This window comes from Astatotilapia calliptera, chromosome 6, assembly GCF_964374335.1.
Source record: "Astatotilapia calliptera chromosome 6, fAstCal68.1, whole genome shotgun sequence".
In the NCBI taxonomy this organism is placed as follows: Eukaryota; Metazoa; Chordata; class Actinopteri; order Cichliformes; family Cichlidae; genus Astatotilapia; species Astatotilapia calliptera.
In genome coordinates, this window is record NC_137427.1 from 30703216 (window position 1) to 30723015 (window position 19800).

At 42.7% G+C, this 19800-nt stretch overlaps 3 protein-coding genes across 4 annotated transcripts in view; 2 read left to right on the plus strand and 1 right to left on the minus strand.

Moving 5' to 3' along the window:
- Window positions 1–19800, minus strand: part of LOC113024478 (kinesin-like protein KIF1B) — a 91849-nt gene that overhangs the window by 70747 nt on the left and 1302 nt on the right. The window contains exons 2-10 of the mRNA XM_080303114.1: window positions 18938–19080; window positions 18578–18759; window positions 17196–17253; window positions 16078–16259; window positions 15914–15985; window positions 15600–15813; window positions 15429–15514; window positions 11213–13102; window positions 8618–8774 (exon numbers count right to left, since the gene is read on the minus strand). Of these exons, the coding sequence (XP_080159240.1) occupies window positions 15970–15985; window positions 16078–16259; window positions 17196–17253; window positions 18578–18759; window positions 18938–19078 (579 nt within the window). The 5' untranslated portion in view covers window positions 19079–19080 and the 3' untranslated portion in view covers window positions 8618–8774; window positions 11213–13102; window positions 15429–15514; window positions 15600–15813; window positions 15914–15969. The remainder of the gene's footprint in view (window positions 1–8617; window positions 8775–11212; window positions 13103–15428; window positions 15515–15599; window positions 15814–15913; window positions 15986–16077; window positions 16260–17195; window positions 17254–18577; window positions 18760–18937; window positions 19081–19800) is intronic.
- On the plus strand, window positions 112–7269 carry LOC145429510 (leukocyte elastase inhibitor-like). 2 transcript variants are annotated; one of them, XM_080303125.1, is made up of 7 exons: window positions 112–255; window positions 2881–2998; window positions 5716–5858; window positions 6239–6316; window positions 6462–6551; window positions 6623–6803; window positions 6931–7269. In XM_080303125.1, exons 4-7 carry the CDS (start codon window positions 6260–6262, stop codon window positions 7155–7157), a joined length of 555 nt encoding a protein of 184 aa, XP_080159251.1. In that variant the 5' UTR covers window positions 112–255; window positions 2881–2998; window positions 5716–5858; window positions 6239–6259; the 3' UTR covers window positions 7158–7269. The 2 variants fall into 2 exon arrangements, with proteins under 2 accessions (XP_080159251.1, XP_080159252.1); XM_080303126.1 differs by lacking the exon at window positions 112–255 and having other exon boundaries at window positions 2623–2998.
- Window positions 9588–15126, plus strand: LOC145429500 (serine/threonine-protein kinase pim-1-like). Its single transcript, XM_080303103.1, has 9 exons — window positions 9588–9813; window positions 10226–10468; window positions 10603–10755; window positions 10877–10971; window positions 11109–11156; window positions 11260–11478; window positions 12482–12662; window positions 12749–12919; window positions 13009–15126. The coding sequence occupies exons 1-9, from the start codon at window positions 9753–9755 to the stop codon at window positions 13098–13100; spliced, it is 1263 nt and encodes a 420-aa protein (XP_080159229.1). The 5' UTR covers window positions 9588–9752; the 3' UTR covers window positions 13101–15126.

The following is a 19800-nucleotide window of genomic DNA, read 5'->3' on the forward strand; positions in this document are numbered from 1 at the left end:
GGGCCAGAAGTAAACATATTTTTAGGAACATTGACCTCGATCTGCAAACGGTTATTGACAGGTTATCTATTTGATTCTGACTTGGTGTGATTTGTGTTAAAGGACCCCTGAGAACAGCTCACGTGCCTCCAGTCCCTCCTGCTCAGACTGTGAAAACTTCCCGATGGTTCCCACTCTGGAGACCTCCTACCTTGCGCGGGCTGCAAAGAACGAGTTCCTGAACTTGGTGCCTGATATTGAAGAAATGCGACCAGGGTGAGTAATGCCATATTAACCCAAATACTGTCACTATGACATGTGTCTCACAGACCAAATGTAAGTCGACACTCATGTTCTCTAGTTCAAGCAGAAATGATGTGGATCGATTCAAATTCCTGAGCCTGGATGATTTCAGCTGGAAACAAACCAACTCTGCTTCTTCCTCAGATAATTCAATTCAATTCAATTTTATTTATATAGCGCCAAATCACAACAAAAGTCGCCTCAAGGCGCTTCATAGATAATAATAATGGATTGGATTTATATAGCGCTTTTCAAGGCACCCAAAGCACTTTACATTTACAAGCCATTATTCATTCACTCTCACATTCACACACACTGGTGGAGGCAAGCTACGGTTGTAGCCACAGCTGCCCTGGGGCAGACTGACAGAAGCGAGGCTGGCATATCGCGCCATCGGCCCCTCTGGCTAACACCAGTAGGCCGTAGGGTAAAGTGTCTTGCCCAAGGACACAACGACCAGGACAGAGAGCCCGGGGATCGAACCGGCGACCTTCCGGTTACAGATACAGAGAAAAACCCAACAATCATATGACCCCCTATGAGCAAGCACTTGGGCGACAGTGGGAAGTAAAAACTCCCCTTTAACAGGAAGAAACCTCCAGCAGAACCAGGCTCAGGGAGGGGCAGGACCATCTTCTGCGACCGGTTGGGGTGAGAGAAGGAAAACAGGATAAAGACATGCTGTGGAAGAGAGACAGAGGTTAATAACAGATATGATTCAATGCAGAGAGGTCTATTAATGCATAGTGAGTGAGAAAGGTGACTGGAAAGGAAAAACTCAATGCATCATGGGAATCCCCGGCAACTATGCAAGTTGTAAACAGTTGTAGGATTAAAGATTATTGAATGTACAGAATGATTATTTACACAGAGCTATACAGTAGTGCAGTTAAGATAAGTGAGGGTGTAGATAGTTTCTACAGAGGCTATATAAAGTGCTGGTGGTTGTGAGTGGTGGTTCACTCCATGTTATTATTGTGTGTTTGAGGGTACAGTTGTCCATTGTGGGTGTGTGTATGTTCAGTGCATGAGTTTAACGTGGGTCAGATGTCAGGAGGCAGAGTTCAGGAGTCTGACAGCTGTGGGGAAGTAGCTGTTCCGGTACCTGGTGGTCTTAGTCCGGAGGCTCCTGTAGCACCTCCCAGAGGGCAGGAGGGTGAAGAGTCCATGTGATGGGTGACTGGGGTCTTTGATGATTTTCCCAGCCCTTTTCAGACACCGCTTCCTGTAGATGTCCTTTATGGCAGGAAGTGGTGCTCCGGCGATGCGCTGGGCAGTTTTCACGACCCTCTGCAACGCCTTCCGGTCCGAGGCAGAGCAGTTCCCGTACCAGACTGTTATACAGTTGGTCAGGATGCTCTCGATGGTGCAGCGATAGAAGTTCACCAGGATGTCTGAGGACAGGTGGTTCTTCCTCAGAGTCCTCAAGAAGAAGAGGCGCTGGTGAGCCTTCTTGACCAGCTTGGAGCAGTTGGTCGTCCAGGTGAGATCCTCGGAGATGTGGACTCCCAGGAACTTGAAGCTGCTCACACGCTCCACAGCCGTCCCCTTAATGTGGATGGGTGGATGTGGGTCAGCATTCCTCCTGTAGTCCACGATGAGCTCCTTGGTCTTCTCGGTGTTAAGCAGCAGGTTGTTTGTGTCGCACCACTCAGCCAGACGATCCACCTCCTCCCTGTAGGCGGCCTCATCGTTGTCACTGATGAGGCCAATCACCGTGGTGTCATCTGCAAACTTAATGATGGTGTTGGAACCATCAGCAGGTCTGCAGTCGTGGGTGAAGAGGGAGTAGAGGAAAGGGCTCATCACACAGCCTTGTGGTACACCGGTGTTCATTGTGATGGTAGATGAGCAGTGGTTATCCAGCCGGACATGTTGGGGGCGGTTGGTCAGGAAGTCCAGTAACCATTTGCAGATGAGGGAACTGATGCCCAGGTCTGTCAGTTTCCTGATGAGTTGTGAGGGGTGGATTGTATTGAATGCTGAACTGAAGTCTATAAACAGCATTCTGGCGTAGGTGTTGTTGTTGTCCAGGTGTGAGAGGACAGAGTGCAGTGCGATGGAGACTGCATCCTCTGTGCTCCTCTTCTGGCGGTATGCAAATTGGTGGGGGTCCAGGGTGGGGGGGAGACAGGATTTGAAGTGTGCTAGGACCAGCTGCTCTAAGCACTTAGCTATTTACAGTTCATAACAAGAGACAAGGCACCATTTCTCTCCTTTGTGTTCCAGTCATCACAGCAGATTAAACTTTTAAAATATTTGCAAATAGTATAAAGAAATATATAAAGAAGTAAAACAGTAATTTATTAATACTTAGAAATACTAAAACTTACATTTGTCAGCAAAAACTGCTGCCATCTGAACCGAAACGTTACAAACCAGCTTACCCACAATCTGTGTATTTTTCTATGCTGGCTACTTAAATTGGCATCCAACAAGCTATTTGCTTTAATCTTTTATTAGACAAAGGCTGACTGGTTAGTTCAAGCTTCAACTGCATCCAAAGGACTGAAAATGTTTTAACACAGTGACTGAACTTGATTGAAGTCTCCGTAGTTTGTTGAATCTGTTTCGAGTGACTTATTTTCACAATTCCAGGAATTTTTAAAAGGCACCAAAAAGCATTACAACGCTGAGCTCGAGTCTGTGGACTTCAAAGGAAATGCAGAGGAGGCCAGGGTCCACATCAACAGCTGGGTGGAGAAGCAGACACAAGGTAAGCATAATGTAACTTTAAATGATCTCCACTGTAAATCCTTGGGGATCAGTTGTGTTGTGTTCAGTTGAGACATTATTACCGGATTGTCCACCGTCCACATTATTTTCTGTTTCCAGTTCTTCCAGTCTAATTTCTATTCAGTATTAAGCAGCACTATCTCTGGGTTTTACTGTTTGGTTTCATGCTATTAATAAAACCATCACAGCAGTATGTTGCTGTAAATAGCAGGCCAATTCTTCTATTCTTATTATATTATGTGATGGGTACTTCTACTTTGATCACTTGTGTCTTTAACATATTTTTATTTTTCAGGCCCATTTAGGATTGGCTGCTATTGATTCTATATCTTTATATTATCTTAAGTGCAGCAGGAAATTCATTCATTGTTTTTATAAAAGCGCGATACAAATACAGGCCATTTATAAATCTACCATCTATAATAATAGGATACAAGGACTTTCCATGAGGGTTATAGGACTGTGGTGCCACCTGCTGGAAATGAGACAATCTTAATCCCATTATTTTTGTAGGAGCCATTTTTGGGTTGATACCTCATGTTGCCGCTAGAGGTAACCTTTTTAAGTTTCTTTTTCTTTCTTTTTTTTTTTTTTACTTTATTTAACAAACAATGAGTATACAACATACGAACAGATGAAGTATACAAAACAACAGAACATGAACACAAAAAGCCAAGAGTAAAAGAAAAGGGTAACAATTATAAGAATACACATACATGTATTGTTTTGAGAGCCTTTGTGTTGGTGGAGTCTGATATTGATTGTATGTACATTTCCACATCCTTAAAATAATGACAGAAATATGGTGTTTTGTTAGTAAACTTACATTTATGGATAAAAAATGTAGCTAAAAGTATGAACAAATTCATCATAAAAAACATTTATCATACTTCTTGGGGAACTTAAACAAACAGAATAAAACATTTTCCCATCGTAAAGAAAACTCCCTTAAAATATGGACAATAACAAACCTGCTAAATTCCTTCCAGAATCTCTGTGTAAAAGAACAGTACCAAAAAAGATGCGTCACAGTTTCTGGATGATCCCCACAGAAAGTACAATTAGTATTTATGTCCCTTTTAAATTTTACCATGTAGTGACTGGCTGGATAACATTTATGTAGAATTTTAAATGAGACTTCTTTCACCTTATTTACAATCAAATATTTATGGGGGACCATCCAGACTGTCTTCCACTTGATATCTGGAACATATCGGTTCCAATAAGATGTTATATATGGGAGAGAGACGATATCTTCTTGGAATAAACTACGTATTCTCTTATTGCTGTTACCAAGTTCCTGTGAAAAGCAGATTTTTCCTATTGGTGACTCAGCTGGATCAGGGAGAGTGACTGAGGTAGATATTGAGCTGTCAGTGTTTTTATATAACATTAAAGTCCCTGAGGGTGTGGCACCAAGCACCACTGAGGATTCCACCTTTTTAAGTTCCTGTATGGTAGGTTTATGTAAGGTATTTAAGGTGGACGCACGTAATCAGCGTCAGGTGTGTTGTTAATCATAAGAAGGCAAAACGTTTGTGACCGCTGCGCTTTTATCTTAAAATGTTTGGAACAAAGACCAAAAAGGACAAGATAAGTACTGCTGGAGTTATTGGACTGTTTAATTAATTCATGCATACCAGAAGCATCGCGTCACCCCCGCTAACAACCTCCTGAGTGGCTTCTTTCTTCTTTTTTTTTTGCCTGTCCCATTTGGTTCTTTAGCCGTCAGAATATTTGTCTGAAGACCAACAAGGATACCCAATGGATTTATTTTGCCAAATGGATCATCGCGGCATTGCCGTATTGGTCCATTTGATCGACCTTTGTTTTTATTATTTATTTTATTTTATTTTCAGTTGTTACAGACGGGACAGACATGAGTGAGGGACAGGAAAGGGAGAAAGAAAGAGGAAGGGGGAAAATAAATAAATAAATAAAATCTCCTGGATCACCTGTTGAGAGAGAAAGAATAGAAAACAAGCAAAAAAAACCAAAGCAACTTTCTAAACACAACACCATCGCATTAATCTAGCTAAGTGTAAACAGCAGTAAATACTAAATATTCAATGTTGTTGTGCAGCACGCAGGACAGACAGCACACAATGTGCTTTGAAGTAGCAGCCAAGAAAGGTGTAATTTAAGTCTACGAGCAGTGAACACCCGTGTGCACACCTGTGTGGATCAGCGCGCTTGTATTCAAATGGTTTCCACATGTAATGGTCTGCAAGAGGATGTAGCGAGCCATAGCCCCGTCCCCCAGGCCATGAAGCAGGCATGGAGGAGATCCAGGCCCCAGACATCCAGAGGCCCCAGAGTGTGAGAGCCCAAGGAGGACCACCGGAGGGGCATCCGTGCCACCCTCATGGGAAGGGCTGAGGATCCCCAGACGAGGCGTCACCCAGTAGCCACCGAGCAGAAGCTAGAGGGAGCTGCACCGGCGTGCCCGCCGGCTCTGCCGGCAGCCAGCTGTGCCTCAGTGGCTTCAAGCGTAGGCTTGAATTTTGTTCAAGCCTACACTTGAATTTTTGTTTTTTGTTCCCTGTTATACTGATCATAAAGCTTTTTCCCCCTTTTTTTTAAAATAAAAACCATCTTGCTGTTGCCCTGTTTTCTGATTTTATAGCTGAAGATGTTGTACAGTAACTAGTGCATCTTTGGTAATAGTTAATAGTTTTCATAAATCCTTTTTACCAGATAAAATCAAGGACTTGCTAAGCCAGGATGCAGTGGGTAGCCTGACGAAGCTGGTTCTCGTGAATGCCATTTACTTCAAGGGCAGCTGGAACACGCAGTTTAAGGAGGAGAAGACTGCTGATGCGCAGTTTCGACTGAACAAGGTAACAGTGCAGAAAGGCAGCATAGGATGGTGCAGTTATACTTTGATCTGTCATACTACAAACGAGCTGTGGATTTTGCTGAATGAGAACATGAAGCCTGGAGCTCTGAGGGGATAAAATCGTGCTTTTAGGACGATCACTTTCCAACTTTATGCAGTTATGCAATGCAGTTTATTATTCATGTAATATCCAATAAGTTCTCAAATAAATCTCAAACAACAGCACATCACAAACTTCGACTAACAAGAACAAGTTGTGTTGTGGCGTGTGCTCTACATCCAAATCCACTCAATGGCTGGAATAAAACCATGACAGAACTTTTTGAGATCATTTTGAGACTAAACACAAAAAACATTTCTCTTGTCTCCCCTATTTTTCAGAACGACACTAAGCCGGTGAAGATGATGCAGCAGAAAAGTAAATTTCCTTTTGCGACCATTCCTGAGGCCAACTGCAAGGTAACATCCATCACTTTCAGCTTATTACAGGATTTCACCAGCATGATCTAAAACTTGTCTTTTACAAATATCAGCCTAAATTTCTAGATTAGGAAGTCAGATCATCTTTGATGGAGTAATAAATAAAAACAATGTTTCTGGACAGATTCTTGAGATGCCGTATAAAGGAAATGACCTCAGCATGCTCATATTCCTGCCTAATGACATAGAAGATGATACCACAGGCTTGGAAAAGGTAAGATGCACTTACCAGTACTTTAATGTCCAGTTTCAATCAGACAAGCTAGTGACACTGTATCCACACAGCTGGAGAAGGAGCTGACCTATCAGAACTTTGTGGACTGGACTCGCCCAGACATGATGAGCCCCAACGAGGTTGATGTCAAGCTCCCTCGATTTAAGATGGAGGAGAAGTATGACTTGGAGAAAATCCTGACCAACATGGGAATGGAGAACGCTTTTGACATCTACAAGAGAGACTTCTCTGGTGAGAAATATTGCACCAATGAGACACACTGAATCAATTATACAGTTATATTGAGAGCACAAAAACTGCAAAACATCATCTGGTAAAGAAAAAAACACAACTGATTTCTGGGCTCTTCATCTACTAGGAATGTCTCCAGCAAATGACCTGATAGTGTCCAAAGTTGTCCACAAGGCTTTGGTGGATGTAAATGAAGAAGGAGCTGAGGCTGCTGCTGCCACTGGGGTTGACATGGAAGTCCGCTCTATAACGATTCCCGCTGAGTTTGTTGCCGACCATCCCTTCATCTTCTTCATCCGACATAAACCCACCAAGAGCATTCTCTTTGTGGGCCGGTACTGCTCACCCGAGTAAACACGAGCTGACATTGACATGAATTAAACATAAAACATTATATACAGTATAAGATTTTGTAAGGTAAACCTAGTTCATACAAATGAAGTAAAGAAAAGTTATTAAAACAAAACGTGCCTTGCTGTTTATTCTTTCAGTGTCCCACAGTAGCACATTTCCTGCTAGGAAAATGTCAGAAGTCACATCATTTCTGTAAATTGGGAAGTAACTGTAATACATCAAGTCACCTCTGTCTCTTGTTACCAGGACTTTTTAAAATGAATGGTGCAACATGGAAACATGGCCCTACACAAGAGTTTAGCTTTGAGCTCAATATGCGATGATCCTTTCAGCCATGACATCTCTGACATGGGAAACCAGGGAATTTGATTAGAAAATGGTGAAGGATTTTCTTTTCAGTTAGAAACTGGATTTGTGTAACATGGTGGTGAAAAGCCCCCAAAGAAACCAGCATATGATCAGTCGCTATATTGCATTTAATACAAACGTCCTTCGTGTATCCTTTGAATACAGAACAGATCATTTCTGATATCTATGAGTAAACCCAACCAGCACGTGTCCCAAAAGACCCCACAGTGTTTTTATCTGGCTTTTCCCTGACAGTTAGTGGACACTGACAGATGTGTGCTGAATATGAAAGGACACAAAAGAACTAAAGGTTTGCAGGGTTAAAAACAAGAACTACATGAAGGTTGTTTCATCCTGCTGTAACTTATGACAGAAGCATCTTTTGTTTATTTTTTTATTTATTTACACAAAGACAGATGTTGAAATAACAGGAGTAACAGTTTAATTCAATTGAAATCAGTCCAATCGTCTATAATGAAATTATTGTTTTTCATTAGTTGGCAAAAGATGGGGGTTGTTGACGGCAATTCAGTGAATGCAACAGGGGAGGACGCCAGTTTGGATGGAGGGGAATCAGCAGGACAGATGAGATTTTGTTTAGGAGTCGAGTAGTTGTGTGAATGAGGAGAGGAGAGCACATTAGACTGCTGAGAGACGGGGAGGTAGTCAAGCACTGACCACATGTCTTCTTGGATTTCAGCAAAACAGATGGGCTCATCTCGGTCTTGAAATAATTCAACTCGGGGTTGAACTGATGCAGTTTGAGAGGCATCTACAGGAGAGGCAGGGGTGGGTGAGGGCTGCTGAGACTGCGCAGTGATGGGGAGGGGGTCGAGCTCTTCCAGCACTGACAGCAGTTCTTCCTCACTGTCTGCGACAAAGGCTTCCTCTGTCTGGAACTGAAGGGCTGCAACAGGGGAGTCCAATGAGTCCTGCTTGAAATATCTGGCTTTCTGGTCGTTTGAAAGCGACTTCCACTGTGGACAGAAGATCATAAGAACACACTGTGAGCACTGCTACTACACATAACTACAGGACAGCTGGGACACATGCAAAAACATGAGCAGACAACATTAACAGATGCATAAATGTATGCAGAGTTACACACTTACTCTCTGTCCCACCACTGCATTTACGGCTGCACTTCCAGGGATGTTGAGTTCAGCAATGACCTTTGGCCTCTGCTCTTTGAGATAGAGCATGAAGGCATTTGGCGGCTTCTTGACGTATGGCCCATCTTCATCCTGCTGGGCTGGGCACTTTCTTTTTCTTCAGGAATAAAACACAGAGTAAGAGCACATGTTAGCACTGTGTACAACTGTGAGGGAAGCAGTTCAAAAACAAAAGCACACAAAACACACAACAGGTGATGAGACAAGCTGCAATACGATCATCTATCCACTAGGTGGAAGAATTGATCAGTAGAAAGAGGAGATGTGCTCAAAACGACATTCATACATAGATTTATTCTTCTTAGTTAGTCTTAAGAATTAGGATTCACTGACAGTGAAGAAGTTTCAGACGTGCACTCGCGTTTCCCCTTTTGCCTTTTCCTGCTCCAGCCAAGTCCTCCGCCTGCTCGACATCTCTCCTATTACCTTTTATTACGCTTGCACTCATGCCTTTGCCTTTCACCACTTCAAAACTGCGCCTTCTTCAATATTACCTTCATATGCTCTCTTTGCTTTTCGCCTTCCTCACTACACTAAGTACCATTTTTTAACGCTGTGTACTCACTCTTGCTAAGTACATGTGAACAGATCTTGAAGAAAAAAAACAAAACAAAACATACTTTTCTTTTCTCTTCTGATACTATTGAATGATCCTAACAGAAAAAAACAGAGTTAACACTGACTTAATAAAAAAGTGTTATATTTTATCTCAGATAAACTAGTCAGTGTTTATTAGTGTTTGCTCAACTAGAAGTCTTCATAGTAGCATCCACACATCAAGTCTTTAAACAAATAATGAAAGGATAATGAAAGAAAGTTTAATGTGAAATTACTGAATTATATGAAATGCCAGAGTGTTTTTCTTTAAACTACTTGGGACACTGCCTTTTAGTGATGTCACTAAAAGGCAAGGTTCTAATGTTGTGTTGCCATAGACTCCGGAGTTTACTTTTAAAGCTCACTTACAGAACTGACTTATACAGCTTAGTTAGAAAAGTCAAGCATCCAGACATTTGAAGGACTATTCACTCATTAAGGTGACATTTTCTATTTTAAAAGTTCTCAAAAAATTAAGATGAAAAAGGAAACAAGAAAAGTTACGACTGAGGCAGATAAGAAAGATCCAGGAGATCAAAGTAAGTAAAAAAAAAAAAATCCCCCAAATAACAGAATGTACATTTCTAACAATGTTGAGGCTCTGTGTATAAAATGATTCATTTTTAGAGGATTTAAATCCTGGTTTTGATTGAAACTAACCTGAGTGCAACATGTCTAATCAAAGAAAGGTTACTGGGGCACTTTGTCTTTTGGTAAAATAATGTGACAAGTTTATTCTTGGACTGAGCAGTGAAAACAGAGCAACAAGTGTCATCAGTATCTAGACTTAGTAGACCTAATATGGACTCGTGTTGGTGTGTTTTTTTTATCAAAAGGATAAACTTGTTGTTATATTGTAAGCAATACTAATTTAAAATTCAATGACATCAAAATCCTTCTAGTCCTGATGTCGAGCGCTCTTTTTCACTAATGTGTTGTTGTTGTTTATAGATTGTAAGAGCAGGATGGCTAAAAGAAAGGCCAGTCCTGAAAAAACGACCCCCATAAAAAGAAGGAGGGTCACTGAGCAGGCTGGTCCTTCCACCAGCTCAGATGCTCATGTGGTCGGGGGAGTTAAGCGAAAGGTCCAACAAGATGAAGCGGGGACAACCAATACAGCAAAGAAGCGTAAACTTCTTGAGCATGTGAGCGGTGACAAGGGGCAGGCATCTTCCTGGTTGGACACTGGTAAAGGTAGGCTAATTAGTTGAGTGAGGGGTAGATTAAGTGTACATCTGGTTGCTAGTTTGAAGATATTAGTGTTTGGGAGATATTTGTGTCTATTATCTAATAAGCTGACGTGCTTTTGGTGTTTTCCACATCTGCAGACTGCAGCATAGAGATTTCAGAGAGCTGCAGTAAAAACAAAAAGGCTGGCAAAAGGAAAGCTGCGGGAGACACCAGGGACCCACCTAAGAAAAAGAACGTGGACCAGGACAAAACCAAAACCGTTGCCAAAAAGTCAGTGGCTGAACAGAAACGTAAGTAGCAAGCAGCTTAGCTTTTATATTCAGGTGAAGAGCAAAATGAACATTTAGGGTACAGCAGAGAGTAATTTGTGTGACAGCTGTAGTAAAACCCAATTTGTGTTTGTCTGTTTAGGTGACTTCCAAGCGAGATACGTGGAGGAGCACCGGCTTGGAGAAGGAGGATGTGGAGCAGTGTTTTCTGGCTACCGCATAAAGGATCATTTACCAGTAAGTGTTCAGATGGTGGTAGTAAGACAGGCAGTAATGCAGATAAGGGATAATATCGTAAGCTGAGATGTATGCTGTTTTACACCTTTAATGATGTCATACTGAGGAAATGCTCATCAATGCCCTGTGTCTTTTAGGTGGCCATCAAACACATCCCAAAGGGGAAAGTGTACTGCAAAGTGAAGGTAAATGTGCAAGACTTGAATTGTTTTTACATTAGTGGATTGCATGCAGCGTTCACCTGTGGAACGTCTGTGCCTCATCATCCACTTTGTTGAAATATTTCAGGATGATAACGGGAAGAATGTGTCAGTGGAAGTTGCCATCATGCTGAAGCTTGCAGCTGAAGCAGATGGATCAGTGGAAACATCAGCCCCAGTGTCTCTGTTGGAGTGGTTTGACTTTGGCAGAGAGCTGATCCTGGTGATGGAGAGACCTGTCCCCGCTGTGGACCTGGATAAATACATAGAAGAAAATGGAGGATTTTTGCCAGAGGACAAGGCCAAGGCAAGTTGACTTGCCTTAGAAGAGTCTTAGACTGTACATCATTCAATCAAAGCACAGAGTATTAGAGAAACATTAACCCATTGATTGATTATTGTCTTTTTCATCGTTTCCAGGTAGGGCTGGGCTATATCATACCATTCACGGTAATACCGGTGTAATTTTGGGCAACGATAGGAAAATGAAATATCGCGCTAGAATAGGTAAAACGCGCATGCGCAGTGCCTATGTTTACATACGCAGATGGCGGTGACGCAGAAAGAGAAGAGCAAAAGTGGATCGTTGAATGAAACGGATGAACCAGAACTGGTTTGTAAAAATGCTGCAACTTTAGTGGTGTGGAACTGGTTTAGCTTTCGTCCGTCAGATACACAACAAAGCACGATTTTTGGTAGCGCATGCTAGCGGGCCGCCGTTATTACCGTGTTGTTTGGAAAATACGGCACACTTAAAATCAATCCTTTGATTTTTCTGAAACTCGACAGTGCCCCTTATAATCCCGTGTGCCTTATGTATGAATTCTGGTTGTGTTTACTGACCTCAAAACGATTTTATGTACACGGCGACTTTGCTAAGCTACAAAGCCGCACCGCTCGATGGATTGTCGGAGCATTACGGCTATCGTAGGCAGGCGCCTCGCGGAGTGATACGTACTGCACCTCAACGTGATATTACCGTATTGTGTGTGAATAACCTCTTTTTAAGCTTTGTGGATATTTTACATGGTTATGCTGAGGATATGTCGGCCAATTTCCACTGGAAATGCCTTTTGGTTAAACTGTCAGCAAGGAATTTGCATTTGCACTGTTACATTTTTATATAACTTTAATGCACATAAAAAAACAGCTGCTTGTTTAAGTGAAAATACATTTATGGGGTTTTTTGCACTAATAAAGTTGTGGAGTTGTAAAGTATTTTGTCTAGTGTCAGTTATATCGTTATCGCAACTTTTCAAATGTATATCGTGATAAATATTTTTGGTCATATCGCCCTGCTCTGATTCCAGGTCATTCTGAAGCAGCTGGTTGATGCTGCGAAGCACCTGGAGGATAAACACATCTTTCACCGGGACATCAAGAGTGAGAACATTCTAATTGAGACCGGCTCAGATGTACCGCGTGTTCGTATCATCGACTTTGGACTGAGCTGCTTTGTTAAGGAGCAGTCGCAGTACCGCGTCTTCTATGGTAACATATTCTGCTCTTGCTCTTCACAGATGTCACAATTTTCGCCTTTTGTTTTAGAAGAAATTGCAATTGTGTCTGTTTATTAGGTACAGAAATTTACTCCCCTCCCGAGTGGTACGGGCGCAGTTGCTACAGGTGTGGACCCACCACGGTATGGCAAATGGGAGTGGTTCTGTACGAAGCGCTTCATGCCGGGGACTTTAACACCACGAGCTTCCTCAAAAAGCGCCTGAAATTCAAAAGACATCTGTCCAAAAGTAAGAAAACGTCACACTTCAAGACTGACTGATGGCTTGGACCACTGGAACTATCATCTTCATGTTTTTTCTCTTTCCTTTCTTTCCAGACTGCCGGGATTTCTTGGACGCCTGTTTAACCAAAGTCCCGGAGACGCGGCCGACGCTGGAGGAGCTACAGCATCACACTTGGCTGAGATAAGCCTATCACACACACACACACAAACACACACAATTCAGACGTTATCATTTATGTGTGATGTATGAATTACCTTTCTTTTTTTCAGGAAATAATTTTTTTTAATTGGCCCACTTTAAATTTCAGTGTTTTGGAATTCCTGTAACCCCCCCCAGCCATCCCAGGAAAGGGGATCTCTCTTTGAATGGGCTTTCCCGAGGTTTCTTCCCGTCAGTCTGGCCCCCCCAGGGGAGTTTTTCCTCGTCTTCATAGAGAGCTTGGGCTGGCTCAGGAGCTCCATCAAAACTGTCTTTATTTAATTACTCTAATGTAATCATATACTTTAAAGTAATCAAATAAAAGACAGTAAAAATCTGAAGACTTGAAGTAAACTTCCATTAAAATAAAACTTGTTTAATTCATCTTTGCTGAGGATACTGTGTTATTACTATTTCAAGGATTATGTCAGAACACCGGATACTGGTACCCATCCCTACCCATCACTAGGGAACAGAACAAACCAGACATCAATTACAACAAAAATGACACTGACCCAGCCAGCATAACTTGTCTGCCTTAAGAAATGTTTAGCAATATTACAAATTGGGTGATATGCCTTAAAGTAGCTTCTCATGTGTTCAGCATTGTCAAAGGCTACATTTTAATTAAAACCACAATCTAGTAATGTTCTGTCTTTAACCTTCCTAATTTGTTTTTTGTCCTAACCTAACACTAAATTGCCAGTGAAAACAAAAGTTACATAAATAAAGAAGAGTAAAGAAAATTACGGTCTTTTTTATTGTAACAGTTTACCAGTGTACAGTTGGGTTTGTGACATATCTATCTAATAGACTCCAATTTGTGCATGTAAATGGAGAGTCCTCTTCACACACTGAGGTTAATTATGGAGTTCCACAGGGTTCAGTGCTAGGACCAATTCTGTTTACATTATACATGTTTCCCCTAGGCAGCATCATTAGAAGACATAGCATAAATTTTCACTGCTATGCAGATGACACCCAGCTCTATCTGTCCATGAAGCCAGATAACACACACCAATGAGTTACACTGCAGGAATGTCTTAAAGACTTAAAGACCTGGATGGCCGCTAACTTTCTGCTTCTTAATTCAGATCAAACTGAGGTTATTGTACTCGGCCCTGAAAAGTTTAGAAATATGGTATCTAACCAGATTCTTACTCTGGATGGCATTACCTTGGCCTCCAGTAACGCTGTGAGGAACCTTGGAGTCATTTTTGACCAGGACATGTCCTTCAACGCACATATTAAACAAATATGTAAGACTGCGTTCTTCCATTTGCGCAACATCTCTAAAATTAGAAATATCCTGTCTCAGAGTGACGCTGAAAAACTAGTTCATGCATTTATTGTGTGAATGTGTGTGTGAATGGGTGGATGACTGGATATGTAAAGCGCTTTGGGGTCCTTAGGGACTAGTAAAGCGCTATATAAATACAGGGCATTTACCATTTATTACTTCCAGGCTGGACGACTGTAATTCATTATTATCAGGATGTCCAAAAAACTCACTGAAAAGCCTTCAGCTAATCCAAAATGCTGCAGCAAGAGTCCTGACAGGGACTAGAAAGAGAGAGCAGATTTCTCCTGTTAAATCCAGAATTGAATTCAAAATCCTGCTCCTCACATACAAGGTCTTAAATAATCAGGCCCCATCTTATCTTAATGACCTTGTAGTACCATATCACCCTATTAGAGCACTTCGCTCTCGCTCTGCAGGCCTACTTGTTGTTCCTAGAGTATTTAAAAGTAGAATGGGAGGGAGAGCCTTCAGTTTTCAGGCCCCTCTTCTGTGGAACCAGCTTCCAGTTTGGATTCAGGAGACAGACACTATCTCTACTTTTAAGATTAGGCTTAAAACTTTCCTTTTTGCTAAAGCATATAGTTAGGGCTGGACCAGGTGACCCTGAATCCTCCCTTAGTTATGCTGCAATAGACGTAGGCTGCCGGGGATTCCCATGATGCATTGAGTTTTTCCTTTCCAGTCTCCTTTCTCACTCAGTATGAGTTAATAGACCTCTCTGCATTAAATCATATCTGTTATTAACCTCTGTCTCTCTTCCACAGCATGTCTTTTATCCTGTCTTCATTCTCTCACCCCAACCGGTCGCAGAAGATGGCCCCGCCCCTCCCTGAGCCTGGTTCTGCTGGAGGTTTCTTCCTGTTAAAAGGGAGTTTTTCCTTCCCACTGTCGCCAAAGTGCTTGCTCATAGGGGGTCATATGATTGTTGGGTTTTTCTCTGTATCTATGAAGCGCCTTGAGGCGACTTTTGTTGTGATTTGGCGCTATATAAATAACATTGAATTGAATTACCTGAGGAAGAAGCAGAGTTGGTTTGTTTCCAGCTGAAATCATCCAGGCTCAGGAATTTGAATCGATCCACATCATTTCTGCTTGAACTAGAGAACATGAGTGTCGACTTACATTTGGTCTGTGAGACACATGTCATAGTGACAGTATTTGGGTTAATATGGCATTACTCACCCTGGTCGCATTTCTTCAATATCAGGCACCAAGTTCAGGAACTCGTTCTTTTGCAGCCCGCGCAAGGTAGGAGGTCTCCTAAAAATATGTTTACTTCTGGCCCATGGAGCCACAGCGGGAGTCCGAGAGAGGGGCAGGTAGAGGAAGGGGTGAGGGTGGCACTGCTGAAGCTCGTCACGGATGGATCACGTCCGATCGGTGAGATGAGAGAAAGCTGAAGTGAAACAACAGCAGGATGAGGTAGACGTCAATATAGGAACTCCCTGATGTGACACAGAAAGGCTATTTTTTAATTTCTTTGTATTATTTCTCACCTTGCAGTCACTGATGCTGTTCACCAGCTGCTTGTATTCAGTATTGAAGGTGTGTGTCAGAAGGCGCAGGCACTACAACACAACAGGAACAAGACCGATCAGCTCCGAGCAGAGAAGGAAGAAGGCAGCAACAAGAACGCCCACTAAGCCCACGTTTTTCTCACCTTGGTGGCCAGCTCCTTCTCACGCTTTCAAAGGTGGTGCTGGAGATCTGCGAGGAGGCGGAGGTGGACGTGGACAGAGTGCTGGAGCTCACGCTGGGGGACAGAGACTCACTCAGGGACTTGGTGGTGGGAGCTGTTCCCACGGGAGCCGCCTCTCCCAGAAGGTGACGGGTCTTTTCCACCTGGAAGAAAGATGGGGGCTAATGTGAGGTAGGGAGAAGAGGGGACGTTAGTCATGTAAAGGCCATAGGTGAGGGTAGGGACGTAGATCGACCGGTAAATTGAGGGCTTCGCTTTTACACTCAGCTCCCTCTTCACCACGACGGACCGGTGCAGCGTCCGCATTACTGCAGCTGCAGCCCCAATCCGTCTGTCGATCTCCGGCTCCCTTCTCCCATCACTCGCGAACAAGACCCCGAGATACTTGAACTCCTCCACTTGGGGCAGGAACTCATCCCCGACTCATCCTATATTTCCGTTTTTATATTTCTAATGTTTGCCTTGTTTTCTTCACTGTCTAGTCTGCCTCTGTCTTGCCTGTATGGATGCATTTACACCGAAATGTCCCCAACAAAGGATGTTTTAATTCACCACTATTCCAGTGAAACACGAGTCTCCCATCTTCCTGCTACCAGTCTGGAGTTTTTGTTCACCAAAGCACACACCAACTTCATACTGACGGACAGATCACTGCCCTTTTGCCGCCTTGTCTGACCGTGTTTTGTGGCTGTGGTTCACTTCACCTCACTCTTCCCCATTCTTGTCATTAAATCAGGCTGTTCTGCAACCATGGCAGCCATTCACTCTATGGCTCTATTCATGGTGTATTTTACCCCTTCACCAAAGGCCGTTCTCGTTTCCAACATTATATTTGCAGTGTTCGTCTATCTATCAATATCTGCGGAGTATTTTTTTTAACGAGTATCCTATTTTCTAAAGCACAGCATGTAAAGGGTAGCTCGGTTAGCAGGATGCTAGCATGTAGCGCTTAGTGAGACACGCCTCAGACGAGTTGAGCAAAGACCCCGTCTGTGTACTTTATACGTGAGCAACGGATTTAAATAAAATTAAGGTTTCAAAAGACAAACTTGAAGATAAAAAAATATATATATACTCACCGGAGAGCCGCCAGGGTTTGCCGCTGCCATCTTGGCGCTCCTAAATTCAAAACTGCCTCTGCAGTCAGGCAGGGGAGGCGTGGAAATTGTCTTTGAGTTAGTCAAACGTTTTCCTTAGTTCGAGTAGATGATAAAAAAAAAAATAATAATAATAAATGGGATTTTAAGTAGGACTAGGCGTTCTGTAATGATCTCTATTTAGGAGAAAAACTTAATCACTCACCTTTAAACAGCTCTCTTTTAGGAGACACACACTCATGTGATCAAACAGCGTAATTTAATTGGCTGAGAGCCACTCGACTCGATCTGGTGCTGATTGCTCTGGCTTGGGTCATTAAAGTTCATCACTTTTGCAGTTGAATTTTTGCAGGTGAATTTTTGCAGGTGAATTTTTTTCAGGTGAATTTTTGCAGGTGAATTTTTTGCAGGTGAATTTTTTGCAGGTGAATTTTTGCAGGTGAATTTTTGCAGGTGAATATTTTTGCAGGGAAATTTGGAGGATAAAAATTCAGTGTCATAAATTCAATGTCTAAAAATACTTGAATTCTGATGATACTATATTTCTTCCATAGCAGAGCGCCCAGAGTCGGCGATTAGAAGAAGGTCATTGAAGACTCTTAGTAGGGCAGTTTCGGTGCTGTGACGCGGTCTAAATCCAGACTGGAATTTATCACTTATACCGTTTCTCTCTAAGTGGGTCTGTAGTTGCTGAAGCACTATTTTCTCTAAAACTTTTGACATGAAGGGGAGTTTAGAAATCGGCCTGTAATTTGCTAGAGTGTTACGATCAAGGCTACTTTTCTTGATAACAGGTTGCACGACTGCATGTTTAAAGACAGTCGGAACATAGCCAGATGACAGTGATGAGTTCATTAAAAATAAGATACAGGACCCGATTGTATTCAATGCATTCTTAATGATACGAGAAGGAATAATGTCATGCAGAGAATTTGAGCTTCTCAGGTTATTAATTATTTCCTTTAAAGTCGAGAATGACACAGGTTCAAACTGTTGAAAAACCGTTGAACATTCAGAAACTGGGGCTTGATTTACTACTGGAGAATGTGGGGCCCTTAACACCGAGATTTTATCTATAAAATAATTTAGAAATTTTTCGCAGAGGGCCGGGGAGGCACCCATCGAAACGTCAGAGCAGGGATTAACCACTGAGTTAAAGATTTTGAACAGAACTCGAGGATTGTGACTATTAGTCGCAATAATGTTTGACAAAAAAGAAGTTTTTGCCATTTTGGCAGCCTTCTGAAAGGTGTGTGTCAGAAGGCGCAGGCACTACAACACAACAGGAACAAGACCGATCAGCTCCGAGCAGAGAAGGAAGAAGGCAGCAACAAGAACGCCCACTAAGCCCACGTTTTTCTCACCTTGGTGGCCAGCTCCTTCTCACGCTTTCAAAGGTGGTGCTGGAGATCTGCGAGGAGACGGAGGTGGACGTGGACAGAGTGCCGGAGCTCACGCTGGGGGACAGAGACTCACTCAGGGACTTGGTGGTGGGAGCTGTTCCCACGGGAGCCGCCTCTCCCAGAAGGTGACGGGTCTTTTCCACCTGGACGAAAGATGGGGGCGAATGTGAGGTGGGGAGAAGAGGGGAGGTTAGTCATGTAAAGTCTGTACTCTAAGAAAAAACTTTTTAGAATAGCACTTTGTTCTTTGAGTTGAAAAGTCATTTTTCCCTCTACGATATTAAACAGATTTATTTCTTTATGAATCTTTTAAGGCCCCACCTCCTGCAGCTGCTCCATCTTCTCCAGCTCCCACTGGTGCTCTAGGATGAGGCTATCTCCTCTGGGCCTCCAGCCGGCCAGGTTCTCCTCTCCACGCACATAAGCCACTGATGTGTCCAGGACCTTCCTCCTCCTCCGCATCCCTGCTCAGGACATGAGCCCTCATTAGGATGAAGCTCTCCACAGAATCTCCGGTCAAACCTCACAAAATTTCAAGAACCACCAAACAGCTAAAACAGTAAATGAGAGAAGGAACACGGATTCTGCACAAAGACGTAAACACAAAGACCCGCGAATCAGAATCGGTGAGACGTCGCCTTTCTCACCCGACGGCACGACACTCGGGGCTGAAAGCAGACAGCTCGCTGATTCTGATGTTTCGGCGGCTCCGCGCTTTGTGTTTACGCCCTTTTTGCGCTGATTCTAAAGCTGTTAGTTTGATGTCTCTCCAAAACAATATTGACTGAACCAGCAGCAAAAGAAGATCCAAACTACGCTTCACAAAAACATCATCATGAATTCACTCTGACTTTTGCTGTTTTGCTTCCACCACACTTCATGCACAGCTCTCTCTCTCTCTCTCTCTCACACACACACACACACACACACACACACACACACACACACACACACACACACAAGCTCAACGTTAACAAGTGGGAATTTTTCTGGATTTAAGAGAAGATGAATAAAAGTGAGCAGTATTTACTACATGCTTTGGGTGACTAAATGGAGGATGGATAGGTGACATGAAAACACTACTGACCCTTTATACTGAGCCAATAGCTCACACACTTCTACTAAATCTGTCTAAAGAGCCAGTAATCACAGAGGATAGATACTGGAAGCAAACTGAAATGTTA

What these genes read in the sequence shown, in the direction of transcription:
- LOC145429500 (XM_080303103.1), top strand. Translation starts at nt 9,753, where the DNA reads ATGAAAAAGGAAACAAGAAAAGTTACGACTGAGGCAGATAAGAAAGAT. An exon ending in GTCAGTGGCTGAACAGAAAC is followed by an intron (nt 10,756 to 10,876) that starts GTAAGTAGCAAG and finishes TTGTCTGTTTAG; the next exon opens with GTGACTTCCAAGCGAGATAC. An exon ending in AAGTGTACTGCAAAGTGAAG is followed by an intron (nt 11,157 to 11,259) that starts GTAAATGTGCAA and finishes GAAATATTTCAG; the next exon opens with GATGATAACGGGAAGAATGT.
- LOC145429510 (XM_080303125.1), top strand. Translation starts at nt 6,260, where the DNA reads ATGATGCAGCAGAAAAGTAAATTTCCTTTTGCGACCATTCCTGAGGCC. An exon ending in TTCCTGAGGCCAACTGCAAG is followed by an intron (nt 6,317 to 6,461) that starts GTAACATCCATC and finishes GTTTCTGGACAG; the next exon opens with ATTCTTGAGATGCCGTATAA. An exon ending in ATACCACAGGCTTGGAAAAG is followed by an intron (nt 6,552 to 6,622) that starts GTAAGATGCACT and finishes GTATCCACACAG; the next exon opens with CTGGAGAAGGAGCTGACCTA.